The 23,750-nt window shown below is 39.6% G+C and overlaps 2 protein-coding genes across 2 annotated transcripts; one reads left to right on the top strand and one right to left on the bottom strand.

Moving 5' to 3' along the window:
* The first annotated feature begins 3,202 nt into the window (after window positions 1-3,202).
* On the top strand, window positions 3,203-8,581 carry lysmd2 (LysM, putative peptidoglycan-binding, domain containing 2). Its single transcript, XM_058089334.1, has 3 exons — window positions 3,203-3,684; window positions 4,845-5,194; window positions 8,114-8,581. The coding sequence occupies exons 1-3, from the start codon at window positions 3,430-3,432 to the stop codon at window positions 8,163-8,165; spliced, it is 657 nt and encodes a 218-aa protein (XP_057945317.1). The 5' UTR covers window positions 3,203-3,429; the 3' UTR covers window positions 8,166-8,581.
* A 57-nt stretch (window positions 8,582-8,638) lies between these two features.
* scg3 (secretogranin III) lies at window positions 8,639-23,123 on the bottom strand. Its single transcript, XM_058089333.1, has 12 exons — window positions 22,747-23,123; window positions 22,084-22,136; window positions 21,935-21,977; window positions 21,558-21,770; window positions 19,121-19,263; window positions 18,705-18,851; window positions 18,393-18,624; window positions 17,996-18,112; window positions 15,840-15,914; window positions 14,844-14,951; window positions 13,765-13,854; window positions 8,639-9,315 (listed from the first exon to the last, which is right to left on the bottom strand). The coding sequence occupies exons 1-12, from the start codon at window positions 22,847-22,849 to the stop codon at window positions 9,197-9,199; spliced, it is 1,443 nt and encodes a 480-aa protein (XP_057945316.1). The 5' UTR covers window positions 22,850-23,123; the 3' UTR covers window positions 8,639-9,196.
* Window positions 23,124-23,750: the final 627 nt, after the last annotated feature.

Genomic DNA, 23,750 nt, shown 5'->3' on the forward strand with positions numbered 1-23,750 from the left:
GAAAGAAGTTTGGGATGGCTCAAAATGCTAGGTTTGAAAAGGCGAGGTAAAACCGGTCCTTTGTGACGTCACAGAGGGGCGGAAATATAGCTGAATAGGTGCAGATTCTGGAAGAACTATAAAGCTTTGTGTAACTATAAATATAATAGCACAATAAGTCCCCTTTAAACAGTACCTATAACACCGTTATTTAGATTTCTTTTTTCTGTAATTTCCCTTGCGGAAATTTATTTTAGTTTTCTTTCTCTTTTTATATTGCAAGCAACATCTCACGAGGCAGGAAAGGAATTCACTTTCATTATTTTCAAGCTTTCCAAGATAGCTAAAGTCAAAGGTGGGCTCAGTCATTACACAAATCTCAATGATAACATTGGTTATTGGTGCACGTCTACCTCTTATACCATGGGGGCTTAGTTCAGGAATGTTCTCCAGCAGAGACCTCAGAGTTCATCTGATTTTATGCAGCAGTCAAGTGTGTCATGTAAACCCTGAACAATATCCTCAGTAATATGACATGAGCTTCACTGACAAAAAAGGGTTATGAGAGGGTGAAGGTTTTTTTAGAAAGTAATAGCATCAACAAAGCATGAGGAGGTAAGCATAACACTGGGCTTTTAACTGTGCAAGAAGGAGAAACTGAGAACATGCCTTTTTGGATGATAGCTGATGGGTTGCAGCAGCTTTTGGATCCCTGTAATTCAGTGCAAAAATTACAAAAAACAACCGTTGATATAGCTTTACATACAGGGTTACAGAGTTGCATACAGTCCCTTAAGGATATTATATTTATTGATTTTCAATATCTTTTGTTTTATCTAATGAATGTATGTATAAAAGCGCTATACAAATAAAATGTATTGTTATTATTATTATTATTATGATTATGTGTCATGCATTACTGATTAGGTATTATACTGGTTACTTTTCTAGTGTTTACAATAATAACATCAAAAGTTTGGATATGTATTTTTGAACTGCATAATTAAACATTATGTTTCAGGAAGTGCGTAAACAAGCTAATAAATAAAAAAACCTCTACTGTTATATGTGGTTAAATAGTACAACAAAACAATGCAGACTGCAATACAATCACACTTATATTCCTCTATTAAACATTACTCAATAGTGACATCAAGTGGTTGAGAATAGACAGTTAAACAAACTGTATTACCTCAGCTTTCCAATAGAGGTCAGAAGAGACTTACTTTCCTTAGTCTATGAAACAAACTTTTGGTACAGTAACACTTAAGTGATGGGTACGTGTAAAGAAAACATTGTATTAGTGTGATCAATGAATGCATCAGTTATCCTCTAAGATGACGTAGCAATAACAGCAATAATAGACGCACTGCACAGCTCATGTTGTCAACAAAGATGAAGAAAGTGGAAGGATGTTGCATTGATTGTCAAGTATAAAATATTTAGCTCTCAAGATCTAAAGGTACAACTCAGAACAGGAGGAGCGACTGTTGTCATGGAAACCAATTGAACGGTGACTCATCTTACTCGGACTCCTCCCCTAAATCCTATTGTCGCCTTTATTAGTTTTTAGAGCAGGGGTCTCAAACTCAATTTACTTGGGGGCCACTGGAGCTCTGGTCTGGGTGAGACTGGGCCGCATCAGGTTTTCCAAAAAAAAAAAAAAAAAAAAAACAATGCATTTATTAAAAACAAAAAAAATAAAAAAAACTTTGCTTTGGTTCCAATTTTCTACAAGAAAAGCTCTGATAAAACATTCCACTGTTCTCTAATATCTTACTTTTTATTTTTCTACACAAAATAAGATGAAAAATAAATAAACAAATCAAGAATAAAGAAAATCAATCAATCAGTAATAAATAAATAAATATAATAATAATAATAAAACGGCAAATAATAAAAACTTAAGAAACCACATATACTTGAGGCACATGCTAACTCGCAAACTAGAGAGCTAACATGAACATTAATCAAACGTAATAATTTTTTCTGGGTACATGATACCATACAGCATCCATATCAAGGCGGGGGCCTCAAACTAGTGTCCTGCAGGCCACATTTGGCCAGCGGGCAGTGTGTTTGAGACCCTTGTTTTAGAGGGATGCTGATTAAATCGACAATTATTCTATTGACAAGCCTTGTTACTTGAAGCTGTACCTCATTAACAACCACAAATATGTAATCATATTAGCAGTGCCTTTCATAATGACGTCATCCAGCATTATAAATGAGTACAAGTTGTCCCCCATGGTCTCTTTGTACTCTTACATAAGCTTAATAAATATCAGCAAGCCAGTTCATCTCTAACCAAGGGGGGCTCATTTAATAGATTCACCATTTTGAACATCATGAATTTTGGAACTGAGCAAATTAGATTTCACTCTATGCATCCCAAAGCAGCACCTGCACTCTTTGTGTTGTCCAGGTGAAGAACACATCAGCACATTTCATCAGCATCCTCCACTGCAGTCATATAATCAGTGTGTGCAACCCCTTTGGTTTGGATCATTCAAGAGGTAAAACCAATGAAGTAAATTCACTGCTTCTCCTGGTTTTTAAATAATCATGCAGCATACAACCAGAGCAAACAGGAAACAGCTGGCAATCCTAATGTTGATATTGTTAGTAAAAATGCGAGGAGAACATGCTTTATTAGAGTCATTCCCGTCATGAGTTCAGAGTTCTTTATAATCTTATTATTCCGGAGTCCAATGATTGTCTTTCCCTCTGCAGTTCTAAAATGATGAATTAACCTGTTGCTCCTTGGAGCTATACAGCACAGGGTGATATCAGGAAATAAATCAAATATTCATTAGTTCACACCATTTTACATAACATAGAATAATGGAGACTGCAAATTACATTTTTACAGAGAAGCTCATTGAAAATGACATCAAAAAAATGATTCACTGTAAAGATGATTTGTAGAGAGCAATTCATTTCGACCTCAGACATTGGCTTAGCAAGTTTGGAATATGTTTTTCTTTATTTTTCTCAAGTTGCTGTGTTTCACTGTATTGGTAACATTGGTAACAAAAATAGAAACATTCTTGTCTTATAAATGAGAATCAAAAAATAAAGTTTCCCTATAAAACATGCTCCAATTAAAATAAATTATTCATAATTATTCACATTTGATACCAAAATAATGGCACGAACCGATATGCATTTATTTTGAAAGCGTAACGGAACCACATCGTTGTTCCTCTTCCTGATTGGATGCGCTAACGCTCCCTGCGTCAGCACGTCAACGTAGCAGGCCAATGACGAAAGCGGGTAGTGAGGTGGTACTCCCCGAAACATGGCTCTTGTCTTGAGCTAACAGGCTGAATACAACCGGGGATGGGAGTCGTTTCACACTCTAAAACGGTGTTTTGTTTACCCGGAGCTCGTCCATTTGGACGTTAGTATTCACCGAGGTCACGAGGCGCTGTTTTATATTAAAAGAAGATGGCGGAGTTCTCTCCGGTGTTACCGATGCGGGATGGAGGAGGAGGAGGAGGGCGAATCGGGCAGCCTATCTTCCCTCGGTCGAGGTCCGGTTCCGAGTCAGAGAGCGAACTGTCTCAGAGCTTGGCTCGGACTAAAATACGTTCTTATGGAAGCACAGCTAGCGTCACGGCATCTCTGGGGGAGAAATACATAGAGCATCGGGTTACAGACAGCGATACCCTGCAGGGGATTGCCCTTAAATATGGTGTAACGGTAAGTTGACTTTATGAAGAATAACACCTCATGTATTGTACATGCATTGGTGCTGCCATGTAAGGTAGCCTACAGGAAGTTATTGTTGTATCTTGCCGGCACAACACTACACAAACTTGGTTTTGTGCCGGATGTGACACGTGTGGCAAGTGGAGTGGGTCCCCACAAAGTGGATCAAGTCTTCCACTTCAGATACACATTACAAATACCTGAATACCTACCTACTCCTAATACCCCTAGGACAAAAGTTAAGCTTTTTAATTCACGTATACTACCAGAAGTCATATTTTATCAATAATATTTATTTGCTGTCCAACAGTTGTTTGACGACTCTACTTCATTGATTGTTATTTTAAAATTAGCACTATAACTAGTCCTGTTTTTTTTGTTTATATTTGCTAAGGCTGCATTCACACTTGTGGTTCGGTATTCCGATCTGGATCAAAAGTAGGACAACAACGCTGCGCTGTAAAAACATACAAATAAAGTAAGGACAGTTTGTGGGTCAGCTTCCATGACTTGGACTGTCAAGTCGTTAAAATGTTTAACTCTGATTAATCATGGTTTTCAAAATCATGGTTTCCAAATTAATTCATCATGATTAATTTCCCATTTTTCCTGCATTTTGTTGAAGGAAAGTTAAATGACAGAGCAGGATTACGAAATCAGGAAAAAGCAGAAAGAAACAAACAAAACTAGCAAGTAAACAGAGGAGCAGAGCTTAGGGAAGGGCAGAGAGCCTGTCTGGCTTACAGACATGCCCATATAAGGAAGTTCGCTCCTCTGTGACATCATAATGGGACAGTTTTACCACACCTTTTGAAACCGAGCTTTTGAGCCATCCCAAACTTCTTTCAAACCCCATTATCTGAAACTTTGGCATCGTTTAACACGAGAATACATCATTCTAACTACATTTATAGATCAGAAAAGTGGAAAATAGCATAATAGTTCCTCTTTCAATTCTGGTAATTTAGTGTTTTATGCTGTGTACAGTGTGTGTGGTAGAATGCGTCGCTAAGTACAGTACGTAATCCTTCAAAGACGTTTCCATTATGACTTGACGTGGTTCCAGACATTGAAGGTGTCATTAAAATGATGGAAATGTAAAATGCCAGCAAATGACATGTGAATTGCATTTGCTATGACATTTTTCCCAGATGGAGCAAATCAAGAGAGCCAACAAACTGTTCAGCAACGACTGCATCTTTCTCAAGAGCAGCCTCAACATCCCCGTGGTGACGCAGAAGCGCTCCATTTTTAACGGACTGTCTCTAGAGTCTCCTGACGGGGACGGCGAGGTGGTGTGCCAGGAGACGGAAGCACCTTGTGTTGTGTTGCAGCAGGATGTTGAGGGACCTTCCCCGGCGCCTTCACCGCCGCCTGAAGACTCCAAAGCCCCCCGGCCTCAAGCAGAGGAGCTCTCAGCCAAAGACTTCTTACACAGACTGGACTTGCAAATCAAACAGTCAAAGCAGGCAGCACGCAGGCTGAAAGAAGAGGAAGTAAGGTGAGGTTATACCACAGCTTGTTTCTTTGCATGCTACAGAGCTACTAAGTCATTAGGAATGCCTGCACAGTCAATGACATATGATGGAACAAAAACTGTCAATCAAAACTTCATCCATCCCGTCCATTGTAAAAGTGGCTAGTGTGTGTGTGTGTATATATATATATATATATATATATATATATATATATATATATATATATATATATATATATATATATATATATATATATATATATATATATATATATACACGTATATATATATATATATATATATATATATATATAGTATATGTGGAGGAGTGGCTCTGCCAATAACACCACCGCATTTCCAAAAGAAGCTCTCAAATCACACAAATAACATCATTTTAACAGAAAAGGGCCTGGTTCTACAGAAAGTGTGGGCTCTGGATGCCTGCTTAAGGGCACTTAAGTGCAGGCGTGAGGAGGCACTGGTCATTTGCTTCAGCGGCTCAAGGCAACACTTCTTTGCATTCTTTAATATGAATGTATAAATATGGTTTGCGGTGCTTGTTATGTAAGCATATGAAGCTTGTGCAGGTGCAACAATACTCTGGTGTTGCTGGAGTTATATGCACAATGAAGATCATCCACCAGACACTCCTTTAGTTGCAGCCGCACATGTCTTCCTTATTTCAACGTACAAGGGTACCTAATGAAGTGTCTACTGTATTCTTGTAAGCGCATGCTGCAGTAAGGAGGCTGAGTGTAGGAATCAGGCTTCGCTAGTCAGGCGCCACCCTATGCAAATGTCAAGTATCCGACGTTTCTTGGGCTGCTTAAGTTGAGGACTTGTGTGCCCGCATGTTAGGGGTCAAATAGTGCCAGCGTGTATTTTGGACAATGGCACATTGCCTTTAAAGGCCGGTACAATGGATTTGACAAAACAATCAATACTTGCATTTAAGAGGATTCACGTAATTATGGGAATTATGGTAATGGTTTTATTTCATGCATCAGATTCCAATTGAGTGCATCACATAATCAGTTCACAGTTCCACATGTCCAAAAGGAGTAGGAAGAAGCAAAGCTTATTAAATCCTACCCCTCCGTTTGGTACTTTTACAATCAGTAACTGTTACATTTGTTCACTTCCTGCTTTCCTAATATAGTTTAAGTTTTTTTATTTCATTTATTTATTTATATTTTATTTTTGTCACATACCGAAGTACGAGGCGATATGACCATCCAATGACATAATGGGTACCATAGTAAGTGTCAATATAGTGATATATATAGCACATCATGACTGGTTCAAGACTCTTCGTCCTTGTATTTAGCAAACATCAACTGCTTGTATTGTTTTTTGAATTGGCTCACCGTTGTGCATTGTTTGAGGGTCTTACTCAATCCATTCCATAGTTTGATTCCACACACTGAAATGCCAAATGATAATTTGGGAATGCACCGCCATTTTCAGGGCCTCAAAGTAATTCATTGTCTAAATGCATATAGACCTAACTGTACATCATTAATATAAAACATGCTGCTCTAATGTGTTTTAGCAGTTGGATTATTTGTTAACGGCCCTTATGATTGGACATAATGTACTAAAGGGGTGTCATAACCGTTTCCACTGAGGGCCACATAGTGAAAAATGACAGGATGGAAGGGTCACTTTGATAGTTTGTAAACCAACACAAAAAAATTACAACATTTTTTGTTAATATTTTGACTTTATTCTTGTAAAATTACTACTGTTTCTCCATTTTTGCCTTTTTAAAAAAAGTTATCTTGTTAAATTATAATTCAACAATGTCCCGTGGTCCACACATTGGACACCCCTGGTGTATTACGTTTTCTTAGCTATCAGTGCTTATCAGGCATTACTTCATTCAAAGCTTAACTAAAAATCTCTTAATGAAGTGAAACCCATTAACCGATTGTATATAATCATTTTTGTGCCATTCTAGTGACCCCAATATCTCCCAATTATTAAGCCTTGTGTAAACATGCAAGACAAAGTTTGCCATTCATCTGTAAATATTTACATAGCAGCTGAGACGTGCAGCCTGCTTCTGAATTGGACCAAATCACACTGGCTTGCAAGAACTGCACTGTTTAAGTACCCAAGCAAACATGGGCCGCGTGCCTGTTTAGCTTTCTTCTCTTTGCATGAAGCAAACCACTAAGCCTTTAAGATCAAATAAACTTTGCTAAATTGTACTGTGTTTTTCACAATATACAGTATGACATCAAGGATGGGATATGTGGGATATGCTAATTCACCATAAAGATTTTTTTTCAGTTATGCACATACAATATGATCGGGTTTGTAGCCAAAGTTGCAGTTTTTTTGTTGTTTTGAATTATCATGTGCTCTAAACATGGAAGAATATGTATAACTTAGACAATATTATGCAATACTAATTCCAAAAGATACAAATGGTACATAGTATCTAAAAGGGCACGTAATCTTCCTAGTTAAAGCAACAATAAGGAATAACTGTATTTGGTAAAGTTTGCAACTCTACACAATAACATTAGTAGTATGTTTCCAAGTAATACTTTTTACATTATTAACAATCTTAACCACTGTATGTATGTAATATGTATTTGGCTAATAATGTAATATGTATATAATATGTTATTATATTTTATATATAATTTAGAAAGAAAATTGAGGTTGGTGTAACTTCCCAGCTGAGGTCACGACCTGGGCGGATGCTGCTCGGACTCCATTTCCTGGTTATATGAGCCCTGAGACCAAGACAGCTGTTTCATTAGCCTCATACATAATACACACACACACACACACACACACACACACACACACACACACACACACACACACACACACACACGTAGAGCAAGAAGCCGGTGACCTGTTCAGTGGCTGATATGTTTTCACAGTGGAACATTTCCATTAAATGTTGTTTGTCGTCCTCATTTGCAGGAGCGGTGAGGGGAACTACACGGCGCCCACCACGTCATACCAGGAAATATAAAGAAACATCTTGCCTGTTTACCTTCTTGCTTGTGGAGCAAATGTGTTATGTTTGCCTTTTATTTATGATCAATATGCAAATGTGTATAATTGTTTTTGTACAGTTGTAGTGGGAACCCGACAGCATAATGGCGCTTATGATATGCCATTCTTCTATTTATACACCGCTGTATAAACCGTCCACAGCTGCTCACACACTCATCAGTATTTAACCACTGCAACACATCGAGTGGATGGGCTACTTCCTTTTAACTGGTTCCGTTTGCCTCTTATAAGCATTTTTTTCTTTGAGAACAGAAGGGATGTCTCTTTTTTTTTTTGAAGTGTGAAAGCATTATTTATGTGTGTCTTTAGGAGATGGTTTTTATTGTGCTTCTTAATTGTTTTTATTTGGGCAGAATAAATATCTAAACCTGCTTTCCTTATGTGGGTGCTACTTATTAGAATTACCACTCTATTAAGCACACTTGCAAATAAAAGGCAATGTTTTAATTGCTTTCACACCATAGGAAAACAATCACATATTTACATTTAAAAATAGCTCATCTTGCTTCTACCGAAATGGAAATGTTGAACTTACAGACAAGTGGAGACGAATGATTGACAGACTGCCCCCTTGTGGGCCACGGAGTTATTACAATCGAGTGGAATTCACTACAATGTAATACATATATTTTTGGTCAAATGAAAAGCAGGAATATGATAAGATCTTACATATACACCATAAACAGAAAATGAAGCTAAGTTTGGTTACAAATGATGGTACAATTTATTTAATATATACTGTTTATATATGTATTTTAAAATTATAAGGGAGATGACAAAGCAAGGGATTATTTGCAAATCTTGCCGTGCAAATTGAAATCATTTTAACTGCCTTGTTAAAAGCTTTCTGTCCCCTCAATATGATTGTAGCCTGTATGGGAGTGTAAACAGGTTTTATGAATACACTTTACCATGCCATGAAGTGTGAGAAAGAAATCAAGGTTCTCTTTTAGTATGAGATTCAGTTCTAGAGGATAGACGATGACGTCACAGGCTGCTGTAGATTCTCTTGATGGTGTCGCCCTCGTCCCTGGCGATGATGCCTTTCTCAATGTAAGAGTCAACCTGCTGGTCCATGAAGTTCTTCAGTTTGGAGAGGTCATAGTCTGCCACAACAAAGAACTGGTGTCAACTTATTTGACTACATGAGAAGGGCAAAATATGAGCAATTGTACATCACAGCAACTTGCTATAATAAACCACAACCAAAACATTCAAAAGATGCATTCAAAGACCTTTAAGTAGTATCACACACTGGTCACTAGGGCTCAGTAATAGTCGGTCATAGACACGGGAGTACTGAAATTTTGTTGGAATGTCCCCAACTGCCCCAAATAATATTATATTATTTATTATAATTTATTATATTTTATATATAAAAAAAATAAATCTAATATATAAAAATAAAAACATATATATTATATTTATTATATTATAATAATACGTATATATGGGCGGCACGGCCGTCGAGTGGTTAGCGTGCAGACCTCACAGCCAGGAGACCAGGGTTCAATTCCACCCTAGGCCATCTCTGTGTGGAGTTTGCATGTTCTCCCCGTGCATGCGTGGGTTTTCTCCGGGTACTCCGGTTTCCTCCCACATTCCAAAAACATGCTAGTGACTCCAAATTGTCCATAGGTATGAATGTGAGTGTGTATGGTTGTTTGTCTATATGTGCCCTGTGATTGGCTGGCGACCAGTCCAGGGTGTACCCCGCCTCTCGCCCGAAAACAGCTGGGATAGGCTCCAGCACCCCTGCGACCCTTGTGAGGAAAAAGCGGTAGAAAATGAATGAATGAATGAATGAATAATATATATATAAAATACTTAGGTTGGTATCAACTCACAGTGATTACATCTACCAGAATACATGCATTAGTAGCTGGTACTCCACATTTAGAATGGTACCGTTACCATTCTTGTATCTCGGGATATTGCACAGTGAGAAGACGATAAAGTAACAGTGGTTTGTGGAAGAGATCAGACATCAAGACACCCAAACAAGACATAATCTGTTCTGCAGTTCTATTAAAACAGATTGAGGTTGTGTAGTAGAAGAAAACATGCATGCTGTGTTACCGGGCATCAATTACGAGCAGTTCAATATCTAGATCTGTCCTTTAATGCAGCCCCATAAAGTGAGCTATATTTAGAAACGAGCTGTGTGTTATCAGTCATCGGAACAAATGAGTTTCAAACGAAATAGAAGAGATCAAATAACAATCCGGGAAAGTCCTTGCAATATACGGCTCCCTTCACGATACAGTTACTGGGATACACTTTGCTGATGACAAACATGACGTGTGTTAGGGATTAGAGGCCATCTTTTCTTTTTTCAATTTTCATGGCGAGGAGGCAAAGGAGAACCAAAACTAGGATGTGGCCTGAATGTCCATCTGTTCTGCTGCCTAATCTGTAAGGTGTAGGCATAAACACACACACACACACACACACATACACACACATACACACAAACTGCTTGCTGAGATTGTCCTAATGGGCGCCTGCTGGAGTAAACATAATAAACGCTTTGTCTGTTTCTATGACACTGGCTTGGGGCAGAAAGGTTTTGTCCTCCACCTGCTGTTCAAGATAAATACTTCATTAGGTACACTTCACAGGTGCACAATCGAAAAGGATCAATACAAATCAGCTTTGGTGTAGAACTGCACTGCATCATACAACATATGATTCAATGTACTCTTAAATGGTATTATTCAGTTATATTTAGTAAACATACTGTTCTATTTATATGGATATGTGGATTCTCTCACTATTCCACACTTTGAAAAGCCCCGTTTTAAGAAAACAGGGTGTACTCTTTAACCGTGACCGTGTGTCCTCTCCTATGATGAAGTGTGTGTTGTTCCTGGCCACATCACAGGGAGGCGGCTGTTGTCCCAGACAACCATCACGCAGCAGAATACTAATGAAGTGTCCCACATACAACCACGGAGATGAAACACATCCCACGTGAAAAAAAACATCCATGGTGGCTCCTGTCATCCTCTAGAGCAGGGGTCTCAAACACGCGGCCCGCGTGCCAAATGTGGCCCGCAGGACACTAGTTTGAGGCACCCCGCCTTGATATGAAAGTTTAACGCGCAAGTTTGATATGGATGCTGTATGGTATCATGTACCCAGAAAAATTATTACGTTTGATTAATGTTCATGTTAAAGGTTAAATAACTGTTAATAGTTATCCTCCCTATCCGTGTGGAAGTGGTAAGTTTTTGGCTATTTAAGTTTAAAGGAAATAACTTGAAGGCTACCGCTAGCTCTCTAGTTTGCGAGTTAGCATGTGTCTCAAGACCCTGCAGTTGCGCAATATGTTGTAAATAAAAAGAGTATAAATGTGACTATAGTGGTGTTTTGTCATGTCTACAGGGCTCTAATAATGCTTTGTTAATTTTAATCTGAAAATAATAATTTGTCTACCCACCAACTATATGTGGTTTCTTAAGTTTTTATTATTTACTATTTTATTATATTATTATATTTATTTATTTATTACTGATTGATTGATTTTCTTTATTCTTGATTTGTTTATTTATTTTTCATCTTATTTTGTGTAGAAAAATAAAAAGTAAGATATTTGAGAACAGTGGAATGTTTTATCAGAGCTTTTATTGTAGAAAATCGGAACCAAAGCAAAGTTTATTCATTTTTGTGTTTTTAATAAATGCGTTTTTTTTTTTTTTTTTTTAGAAAACCTGATGCGGCCCAGTCTCGCCCAGACCCCAGCTCCAGTGGCCCCCAGGTAAATTGAGTTTGAGACCCCTGCTCTAGAGTCAGGCTTTACTTGAATGTTTCCATTAAAACACGTCATCCAAGCGGCGACTAGTCCAATCAGGTTCAATAAAGCGCTGTGAGCGCTTACTGTAAATGTCATTTTCTCTTTCTGTACTGGATGGCCTGCACAGCCAGGGCTCATTAACATTTCATTTCCTGCTACCAAATTAAACACCACCGGACATTGATTTTTACAACAGCAGGGAGGCTTTTGTGTGTCTATCAGTTTTCAGGCTGTGCAGCCACATGCTGCTTCCCCCGAAGCCATAAAAAATACAAGAAGTCATAAATCTTCTATATAAAAGAAAAGCCTTGTCACAGCCTTTTATAATGCTTTGTTAAAGTTGTTCCTTTCTTTACACTCTCTTAAGTGGAATAAAATGGATAAAAGTATCAGATTGATTTCACATTAGCCTGACATGTACAACAACAAATGCCTGTTTATATGAACTTAGTGGTTAGCGTTGTGGACTTTGGAGTGGATACCTCGGGTTCAAATCTCCACTAGTAAGCATCATCGGTATTCGTCAGGAAAATGTAGCAAAGTTAACTGAAAAACACGCTAACCGAGGTTCTACTTTATTGCCTATCAATGACGTTATGGAATTTTTGTTTTGTGATAAGGATGTTTTTATTGTATTTCAGATATATTTGTATTTATAATTTACAAACCATGTAAATCGGCTGCACGGTGGTCGAGTGGTTAGCGTGCAGCTTGGAGACCCGAGTTCGATTCCACCCTCGGTCATCTCTGTGTGACGTTTGCATGTTCTCCTTGTGCATGCGTGGGTTTTCCCACCCGGGTACTCATTCCAAAAACATGCTAGGTCAATTGGTGACTCCAAATTGTCCATAGGTATGAATGTGAGTGTGAATGGTTGTTTGTCTATATGTGCCCTGTGATTGGCTGGCGACCACTCCAGCCCGAAGATAGCTGGGATAGGCTCCAGCACCCCCGCGACCCTTGTGATGATAAGCGGTAGAAAATGAATGAATGAATGAACCATGTTAATCAGGTGACAAATGAAAGACAATGATAAAACAATGCAATTCAGTTTCCTTTGTCAGGGTATGTAAAGGGCAGATAGTGGGTGGTGCCATATAAAATCTTGCCTGTAGGCTGCATTGCGTAAGTGTAAGAAGAAAATAATAGCACTCCTTTGCAGCAAGACCAGGTACTGTACCACTCTTGTGGGGGGGGGACGTTATACTAGATTTGTAAGGATTTATTTTTAATTTCGGGAGATTTTTTTCACCGCAAAGAACATTTGTGAGGTTTCTCAAGCTCTTTCACACCATACTCATCCAAGCGTGCCTTTATGGAGTTTAGTCACAAAAAAGGGGACCTTGTCCAAACTTTTTCCCACATCCATGTAAGCATAGATTTGTCCAAAATTATCTTGGTGAGTTAAAGACTCAAAAGAAAATAGTCTAGTAAATCCTCTGATGGATTCATACTGTACACATCTCATTAAAACGGAGGAACCAGTAGGATAGATTTACTGAATAGACCTTTGTCAGATCAACAATAATTAGGGCAAACTCATCAAGAGGGATCCATATTCATTAGCTGTGCAACAAGCGTCTAGTGCAGCATCCCACACTCATTTCAATTGCAGATTAAGCACAACAAAAGGGCTTAAATGTTTTGTTCTTCTGTGTGTAGACCTGCTTGTAACCCTCCATTTTTTCGACATTTAAATATTTGAGTATAGATACTCCAGCTGTTATATGAGTTACTTTATTAAATGTCGCAAACTCACCATCTTTGCCTTCTTCCTTGTTGTGTTTCTTCAGCCATTCAATGTTCTTCCTGATGGCTTCCAGGTAGGTCTCCGACTTGCCAGGATGATCTGAAGTGTACAGATAAAAGTTAGTTATGAGAACTGTTTTTTTTTTTTTAATATGTCAAAAATGACCTATTTTTACAAAAAGATCACAACTGACACAAGAAGCTATGAGTCGATGATTAATGCTTTTATGGATTAAACACGATAGAATTGTGTTCATATACTACATACAGGGTGACCCAAAAAACATTGGCAGATATGATCAAGTGGCAGCAAGTAAAGTAACCACGGATCAATGGAAGCCATAAAAATGTTTTAGAAAAATGATCATATTTCGACAGCTGTACAGAAGGGATTTCTGACGTTTTTACAACTTAGGACTGGACCAAGAACTCTGGATATATTAAAACAGATAATTTAATTTAATTCACAGTATAGATTTCAATAATGCATTGATACAGGAGGACGCCATCTGAAGGAAGAAATAAAAAAATAGCAATAATAATAATAATAAAAAAAGTTCCAGTTTTTTGTTTCACCCTGTATGTTGTTGTTATGTATAGAATTGACAAAAACAATAATTTCCCTGACGATAATCCTCCTGTGTTTACTATACACTAATACACTACAATGTAGACGGACAAGAAATAGTGGCAGCTGTGATAGGATTTTGACTGTCCCTTATTGGACTGGCCTAGTTCTGGGCCAAACAAGGACTCTGTGCTGGGATTGGCCCAGCTGCACTGTCTTATTTATTTATCTCCTGCTGGCTCTGCTGAGTGGAAACAAAAGATCTGAGATGGTCTCAGACTTCCCCCTTCATGCTCATTTAGTAGACAACTGCTGACTTAAATAGGACCAAATAGATGTTTGGTTTCAATCAAGTTAGCTCGTTTTGTTACATTTGAATTGGATTATGCATTTATTCAAACACGACAAAAAAAAACAAACACAAAAAGACATTTATAACAAAGTCTAGATGTTATTCCAATCTCTACAGACACAAGTTGGTCGTGTGGGTTGTGCTCATCAAGACTGCTTAGTAGACTAACTGGTAGGCGGCTGCTCTTCCTTGGTGGAGTCCTTCAGGTTCTCATACTCCTTCTGCATCTTGGCAGTTTTGGCCTTGGTGTTGTCGTCCTCGTCCATATTCTTCCCCACTGCCAATAAAAGCAACTGTTATTAGGCATGTCAGTATAAGCGACAACATGGACAACCGTCCTCTGTGCAGTATAATGTATGTAATCAATAATGTATTTAATGTAGTCCTCTGGATACACTGATACAATACAGTAGATATTTTTAATTTCCACCAACTATGGTACTGATCATGCAAATTGTTCTTGGGTGTGGTTTTGCCATCTTTGTACTTTGCAATGACTTCTTTCTTGAATTTAATACTTTTTCCTTGTCGAAATGAGATCACTCAAAACTTTCTTAGCGCCCCCCCGTCGCGCAGACCTCACAGCTAGGAGACCAGGGTTCAATCCCACCCTCGGCCATCTCTGTGTGGAGTTTGCATGTTCTCTCCGTGTGCATGCGTGGATTTTCTCCGGTTTCCTCCCACATTCCAAAAACATGCTAGGTTAATTGGCGACTCCAAATTGTCCATAGGTATGAATGTGAGTGTGAATGGTTGTTTGTCTATATGTGCCCTGTGATTGGCTGGCGACCAGTCCAGGGTGTACCCCGCCTCTCGCCCGAAGACAGCTGGGATAGGCTCCAGCACCCCCGTGACCCTCGTGAGGAAAAGCGGTAGAAAATGAATGAATGAATGAATGAATATTTGGTTGTAGATGTGTGATCCAATATGGCTGAATAAGCAAACAATGCAATTAGCCATAGCTATCAGTGTAGTCAAGTGGAAGACAATGGACTGTACGTCTTTTATTCTTCGCATGTGTTTTGAGCCGGATGCAGAGGACGACTGTTTGTACTACAGTATATACTGTATTCACTGCAATACTTTACATTTCATGTACCAAAGAGTGAAGTACAACAGCTTGTTAGGTAAACCATAGGGTTTGTAAGGTGAAGAGCAGTTTTACCAGCAAAGTCCTGAGGTCCGAGAGACTTTCCCAGCTTGTTCTTAGTCTGCATGGCAATCATGGCATCCAGATTCTCTGCAGGTGAGTGAGAAAGAACATTAACATTTATTTTGACCTGAATCACCATTGCATCATTACTTCGCTTTTCCTGTGTGAATCAGACTTTCCAAAGGACTACATTCATTAGCGAAGAGCACAGATTATTTTCCTGCTGAGCGGTAAAACGGTACAATTTCACACACACCGTATAAGCCCGTGTAATTTAATAGAGATGCTGTTATTTGCATAGTGAGCTCCTCATTTACAAACACATCGTACTACTGTAGTGCCGTACTATCTACTATCTCACCTTCTGTTTGCAAGTTCTGTCTGTATTCATGCCGCCTACTCCCACATGTAGTGCGGCAAAAGGCAAATCTTTTTGGAAATCCTTTTCCTCAGCCTCCAACACCCCCACCCTCCATATTCGCACGCTTCCTCTTCTGTGGACTGTGCTTATCGTGTCTGTGTATTCATTATTTCTGATTGACTGAATTGAATGCAGCATGGGGAGGTGAGGTGAGAGATCTTATGTTATACATGTTGCTAGGTGATAGTGAAATTCTGTTCGATTGTCCCTACCAACCTAAAACAACCTATATCACCAAACCCAACCCGGTTACTATGGAGACTCACATTGTGCGTAATGGTATATGGCTGTTTTGTTCTGCTGAATGACGCCAGCAGAGCATCATTAAAGGGCAGCTGCTACTCAGGGTCATGCGAAGGACTGTTCCATCTAAATCTTACCAGGCAGGCAGTACAAGGACAAATTCCACATAAATGGAAAGTGGGGGAAAATGCATCCAATTTGTGTTGTAATACAAATGACAACATGAAATATAATGTTTCCATCTTCTGTAGGTTCATGCATTATTTGTAATGTGCAGTAGAAAAAAAGCTACAATATGAGTTCATGTAGTAAATGTACTGAAAATCACATTTGCTGAATTGATAAAACCCATCCACCCATCCATCTATGAATGCATCCATCATTCCGTCCATCATTCCGTCCATCATTCCATCCATCCATCCATCATTCCACCCATTCATCCATTCATCCATCCATCATCATTCCATTTATCCATCCATCATTCCATCCATTCATCCATCCACCCATCATTCCATTTATCCATCCATCCATCATTCCATCCATCCATCATTCCATTTATTCATCCATCCATCATTCCATCCATTCACCATCATTCCATCCATCCATCCATTTATCCATCCATCCATCATTCCATCCATCCATCCATCCATCATTCCATCCATCATTCCGTCCATCATTCCATCCATTCATCCATCCATCATTCCATTTATCATCCATCATTCCATCCATTCATCCATCCACCCATCATTCCATTTATTCATCCATCGTTCCATTTATCCATTCATCCATCCATCATTCTATCCATCCATCCATCATTCTATCCATCCATCATTTCATCCATCCATTCATCCCTCATTTCATCCATCCATCATTTCATTTATCCATCCATCCATCATTCCATCCATTCACCATCATTTCATCCATCCATCAATTTATCCATCCATCATTCCATTTATCCATCCATCATCCATCCATCATTTCATTTAACCATCCATCATTCCATCCATTCATCGATCATTTCATCCATCCATCATTCTATCCATCCATCATTTCATCCATCCATCATTCCATCCATTCACCATCATTTCATCCATCCATCCATTTATCCATCCATCATTCCATTTATCCATCCATCCATCCATCATCCATCCATCATTCCATTTAACCATCCATCATTCCATCCATTCATCGATCATTTCATCCATCCACCCACCATTCATCATTCCATTTATCCATCCAGCCATCATTTCATCCATCCATCATTCCATTTATCCATCCATCCATCCATCATTCCATCCATCCATCATTTCATCCTTCCATCATTCCATTTATCCATCCATCCATCATTCCATCCATCCGCCCATCTATTCCATCCATCATTCCATCCATCCATCCATCCATTTTCAATGCAGCTTATCCTCCCCAGGGTCCCAGGTCTTCTTTGAGGTAAGTTTAGAGTTTTGAGTGCATCAAATGTTGTAAACCAACTTGTGTTTTGTCTTACCCAAATAGGAGACACCCTCTTCAGGTGTGATTGTCCCGTACTTGACCATCATCTTCACAAAATCTATCAACGTCTTCATGATGGTGATAAGTGTCTCTCTTTCCTGAGCATCTTGATCTGAAACAAAGAAGCGGGAGACACTGTGTTGTGTTTGCAGTAATTGGTTGCCATAGTGATGATGTTATCTCGTGGTGCTTGGCTGTAGGGGTCTTGGTGATGGGATTATGAATAATTACTCGTGTATTTGTCTGTGTGTATGTAAACTTCCTTGGAGGTCTGGTTTTAAAAGCGGACAAAACAAGCCGTGACTCATCCTTGAGTGCATCATTACCATGACAACACGTCCCGGTCTTTAGCTTTGCCTAGAGGCACATTTGTCGTGTAAGCTGACCCTTACCTGAATTGAGGCTCCTGAGTAGGCGGTAGAAATTGGGGAAGTACTGAAGATCCTGAAGGCCGTCCTCTGTGCTGACTTCATTGTCATCCTCAGCGTCCTCTTTGTCCCACGTGTTGTCTGTTGTCTCATCCTCATCTCCTGCATCCCTGTCCACCTCATCCAGGACCTCATCATCCTCTTCGTCCTCATCCTCATCATCATTGTAGTGCCGACTGGGCTGCTCCCACTTATCCTGTTGATGCAAGTACCATTTTTATACTTACTGAAATAAAATCAATAACACGGCCATCGCTTCTCAACTGATGCAATTACCAAGTTGGCTTCCTGGTTGTCCTTCACCACCTTGACGTCCTCTTCATTGTCTTCTTCAATCTCGTTGTTTTTGGCATTTTTGGTGATGAGATCCTGCAGAGCCTCAGCCACTCGGTACTCCAGAGTATCAGCCTGACTTTCTGTTATCTATCAGGAAGACAAACAACAAGACTGATCCCAAATTGTGAAGGAAGGTGCTAGAACAGCAGCATTGTACAATATAATATTGATCTTCCGAGAGAGAGAGAGAGAGAGAGGATGATTGAGAGATTTTCGAGCAGCCAGAGGAGTTATTGAGTGTCAAAACAGCAATACACACGTTAGATTGTGAACAAAATCCATTTCAGACATCTCATTAGATTTTACACGTATGTAGAGTGTTAAACCTGATGCTGCATCTACAATGCCCTACTTACCAGGCCCAGTTTGAGCAGCTTGGAAACGATCCGGTCAAAGACACCTCTGTCATCCTCCTCGTAGATTTTGTTTGCGATTTTCTGTACAATGTCCTCGGCTGTTAGTGGAGTGCCATCCACCTGACGGAAAGTCTCGGGGTCATCTGAGAGGAGAAATTACATTAGCATAAGCTAATTGTGTTGCATTATGTTGTCATTTGAAAGAAAACACACTGGCTCCCGTGGAACCACTACTTGATGAGGTGGCTTGGGCATCTGGCTAGGATGCCTCCCGGACGCCTCCCTGGGGAGGTGTTCAGGGCACGTCCAACCGGTAGAAGGCCTCGGGTGAGACCCAGGACATGTTGGAAAGACTGTCTATGCCTGGATAAAGTGGCCAGAGGGAAGTCTGGGTCTCCCTGATTGAACCTCGGATAAGCAGTAGAAGATGGATGGATGGCCTGATGGACACACTGCCTCCCATCATCCATACATGATAGCTTTAAATGTACCACACTGTGTAATTACCGCATTGAGACAACAACAGAAGAGAGGCAATTTTACAGTATATCAAGGGAAATGAGATTTATGCATGCATGCAGAGTTTTTCTTCCTGTCACACACACCTTGAGAGATAGATGCAGGTCAGTCAAAAAAAGTGAATCAAAGATCGGGCAAGTTAGCAAACAACAGATGGGGCTTTAGAGATTTAGTGATCATTTGTTCAATTTTTTCCGGTTATCCTCACAAGGGGGTGCTGGAGCCTATCCCAGCTGTCTTCGGGCGAGAGGCGGGGTACACCCTGGACTGGTTGCCAGCCAATTCCAGGGCACATATAGACAAACAACCATTCACACTCACATTCATACCTATGGACAATTTGGAGTCACCAATTAACCTAGCATGTTTTTGGAATGTGGGAGGAAACCGGAGTACCCGGAGAAAACCCGGAGAACATGCAAACTCCACACAGAGATGACCCAGGGTGGAATCGAACTCTGGTCTGCTAGCTGTGTGGCCTGTGCGCTAACCACTCGTCCGTGCATCCTAATGATGATCAATGAAAGAGAATCATTGAAATGTATTTGAAGTGGTTTTGGTTGAAAATGAATGAATGAATGAATTTTATCTGTAACATATTTTTCCAAAAGCAGCTTTGGGATGAACTTCCCTCTACCTCCTCTTTGTTCTCGAGATGCTATTCCTACAGCTTGACTTTCATAACAGTCTCCCACACAGTACAAGCCTGGGCTGACTTACTGAATCATCTTCATTTGAGGAATAACAAGAGCGTTTTACTTGTACTGCGATGAAACACAACCTGACGAGAAGATCACAGATGCTGAGCCGTCGTATATGCAGCACTTTTTGTCTGAGTCACCTCACTTCAGGAGTTTTACGCTGAATCAAGCGATAACAAGAATGTGCTGATATGATAAAAACTATACATACAGTACATACTGAATCTGTCAGAAGACACTTTAAAGGACAATAGTGACTTTTGAGGAATCTTGTTGCATGTTTAATAGAGATATTTTCTTGGTGCTTGAAAAGGGCTGGCCCTATAGCTTTCAGGAGATAATCTCTATGACAGCCACGTGTTTTTGCCCGTGTCTGCCTGCGGAGACACGTGGCATACAGTGAATATACCCCTCTTCAGTAATTTTCAGCGGTGAGACAGTTTATAGTGCTATTATATTATAAAATCAAGGTGTACAATGACTACTCAAAAGTATAAACGTGATTTTCCTGAAAGGGACGCAAAGACTGCAGTGATATGAAGCTATAGCCGTATAAAAATATACTGCAAACATGTTGAATAACTGACACTTTGTGTCATTTGTGTATAAAACATAATCTGATTGTACACCAAACGCATTTTACTACATTGAATTGACAAAAACTGTTGCTACACTTTGTTAAACATAAACAGCATAGTACACACACAATGTAACTAAAGGTCAATGGTGGAAGTCCCAAGTTCCATTTCTGTGGCATTGTTGCTTGAGAAGAATACTCAAATAAAGTTCTATGTGAAGTATTTCCATAATGCCTCATATTAACTCACTAGCAAGATCTCAGTGTATAGACTGGTCATATATCTCATCTCGTTTCATATTATCTATATACTGTATTGTATATAACTCTGGGAAAAACTGTTGATTTTGTTAATACTTGGGTTGTTTATATTGTTTATTCTTCTATATTGTGTATTTTGTACTGCTTAACTGATTCTGTACTCTTACTGCTGTGCAATGCAAATTTCCGCACTGAGGGACGAATAAAGGCATATCTTATCTTATCTTATTATATCTTATAAACATGAGTGGTTCACTCACTTTTGTGAGATATTGCAAGGGACTATTTTGTGCAAAAAGGGTTCTAATGTCATCTATTGGCAAACGCATTCCTTGCTAAAGCAACCTCACCTATACTCTACTTGTACATCGATACTTGCCATTTTCCATCCCATTCTTGGTAGAGTCGTATTCCTCTGCTAGACGTCTACTCTTGGTGGAATCAGACTCATCTGGAACATACTGATCCTTCTTCTGCTCCTCCTGGACCGGCACCTCGGTGGTCTCCTTGAATTTCTGGTTTTGGGGCAGTGACTTCTGTACAGTCGAGTCATCGCCATCTTTCTCCTTGCGGGAAGCGGGCCGTTTCCCCTCTGATTGGAGGGACAAATCCAATCAATAATACAGGAAAATGTTGTAGGTTCTCAGTGCATATCCAATAAAGACATATTGTCTTACTGGAAATGCTGAAACCTACACTCAGGATGCAGAAAGTGTCATTAATTGATTGGCAACACTGTATTCAGTTTCCTCTTACCAGTCAACCATACTGTAAACTTCACGCTGTCAGCATCAGCAATCTGAGGAAATGACAAACATTCTATGAATAATTTCCTCTCTGCATATTAGCTCAGATTATTAATGTTTGCCGGGGCAGGCCGGATATTGGATGGGAGAGAGCCTTACCTGCTCTTGGAGTGGTCTTTCTTCCGTCAGCTGTCGATTGTACACAGATTTATCTGACAGAAGACAGCACACAAGAGTCATTAAGAAAGAAAACATATTTGAATTATTTCTTATGGAATCACAGTTTTTTTTTTCAATGTTTTGACATCCTTTCAATTCCGTATTATCTTCCAGACATGTGTATGCTGCTGCTGCTCTCCAGCTACCCACCACCATCCACAGGCAGACCTTAATCGGATTATCAAACAAAAGATTAAACTGAGTCTAAAATAGACCACAGCCGGCCTCAACAGCCACGCTGCTGAGCTGCAGCAGCTCAACTTTGCTGTGTTCTGTTAATGAGCAGATTTACAGCTAAAGTGACATCAAACTGCTGGAAACAGTGGAACACATTCTAATCTGCACTGCAATTAGACAGCAATTATAATACAATTTAAGGTTAAAAGCACTGCCTAATTTTTTTTTAACTATTAAGAATAGTCCTCAGTATCATCAGTATTAATATTGGTGGTATTTCTTAAGTTATTGTTCCTCTTTCATGTTTGTTTTAATGCAAATCTTCCCACCTTACATCAGACTACAGTTGGATTTCTATTTATAATATCAAATAACAATGTCTGTCTATAGAATGTCATATAAATATAGTTTAAAAGGCCAACTCACCCTGGCTGGACGGTGTTGGTGTTGGAAAGGCAGATATTTGACTCATTACAGTAAATACAAGAAGCTGGAAAAAGATGCAAATGCCAACGTGTTTTGACGCCATCCTCAACTACTAATTCAAATCAAAACGTTCCGACTGAGTCCAACACGATGAGATCTACTTGACCAAGTCCTCCAACTAGCGCTAGGCTGGAGAGATGCTAGCCGCTCTGAGTGAAGCCCTCAGTGGGGAAAAAACTGCCTGATCTCGGCTCGGCTACGGAAGAGGAGCTGTCTGCGGGGTACGGTGCTGAAAGCAGGTCTGTTAGAACTGCTCGGATCTGAAAGGCTGAACGAAAAGCCCCGTGTGAGCTACAGCATCACTACCACAGGATGTAACACAGCTCAGCACAGCAAGACCTGCCCCCTTTACTGAGGGGGCGGAGGGGGACGCGGAGAACACTGTAAAAAGTGTCCATACTACACAAAGTTGCATCCTTCAGTGTAGTAAATGACAGTATGAGCTTTACTTTGGTTATCGTTTGCTCTGCATAGTATTATGAATGTAATCCTACACTGCAAAGTACAAGCAACAGTATTAAATGTCATATGTACATCAAAACACTGCATTGCCATATTTGCAAGGGAACAAATCTAGTAGACCAGAGACTCCTGGTCTCCAACTTTCATCATTAGAATGGACTAAAAACAGACATTGATAAATGATAAAGTCGTTTCTCAAGCTTTGGGACTCCAGCTAACCACAGTGAGAGCCATTATCCACAAACGGCAAAAACAGTGGTGAACCTTCCAACCAAAATTATCCCAAGAGCACAGCAATGACTTCATCGAGAGGTCACAAAAGACCCCACAATAACAGCCAATGAATTGCAAGCCTTGCTTGCCTCAGTTAAGGTCAGTGTTCATGACTCCACTATAAGAAAGACACTGGGCAGAGTTCTGAGACCAAAACCACTGCTGAAGAAAAAGAACATCACCACGCTTGACTCAATTTTGCCAACATC

Source organism: Doryrhamphus excisus, chromosome 12 (genome assembly GCF_030265055.1).
Source record: "Doryrhamphus excisus isolate RoL2022-K1 chromosome 12, RoL_Dexc_1.0, whole genome shotgun sequence".
Lineage (NCBI taxonomy): Eukaryota > Metazoa > Chordata > Actinopteri > Syngnathiformes > Syngnathidae > Doryrhamphus > Doryrhamphus excisus.

Bases quoted from the DNA above. Each gene is read 5' to 3' on its own strand.
- lysmd2 (XM_058089334.1), top strand. From the start codon at position 3,430: ATGGCGGAGTTCTCTCCGGTGTTACCGATGCGGGATGGAGGAGGAGGA. The intron at 3,685-4,844 runs GTAAGTTGACTT...CATTTTTCCCAG, and splicing joins CCCTTAAATATGGTGTAACG to ATGGAGCAAATCAAGAGAGC. The intron at 5,195-8,113 runs GTGAGGTTATAC...CCTCATTTGCAG, and splicing joins CTGAAAGAAGAGGAAGTAAG to GAGCGGTGAGGGGAACTACA.
- scg3 (XM_058089333.1), bottom strand. From the start codon at position 22,849: ATGGCGTCAAAACACGTTGGCATTTGCATCTTTTTCCAGCTTCTTGTA. The intron at 18,625-18,704 runs GTAATTGCATCA...TTGCATCAACAG, and splicing joins ACAACCAGGAAGCCAACTTG to GATAAGTGGGAGCAGCCCAG. The intron at 14,952-15,839 runs GTAAAACTGCTC...TTTTATTGGCAG, and splicing joins CGGACCTCAGGACTTTGCTG to TGGGGAAGAATATGGACGAG.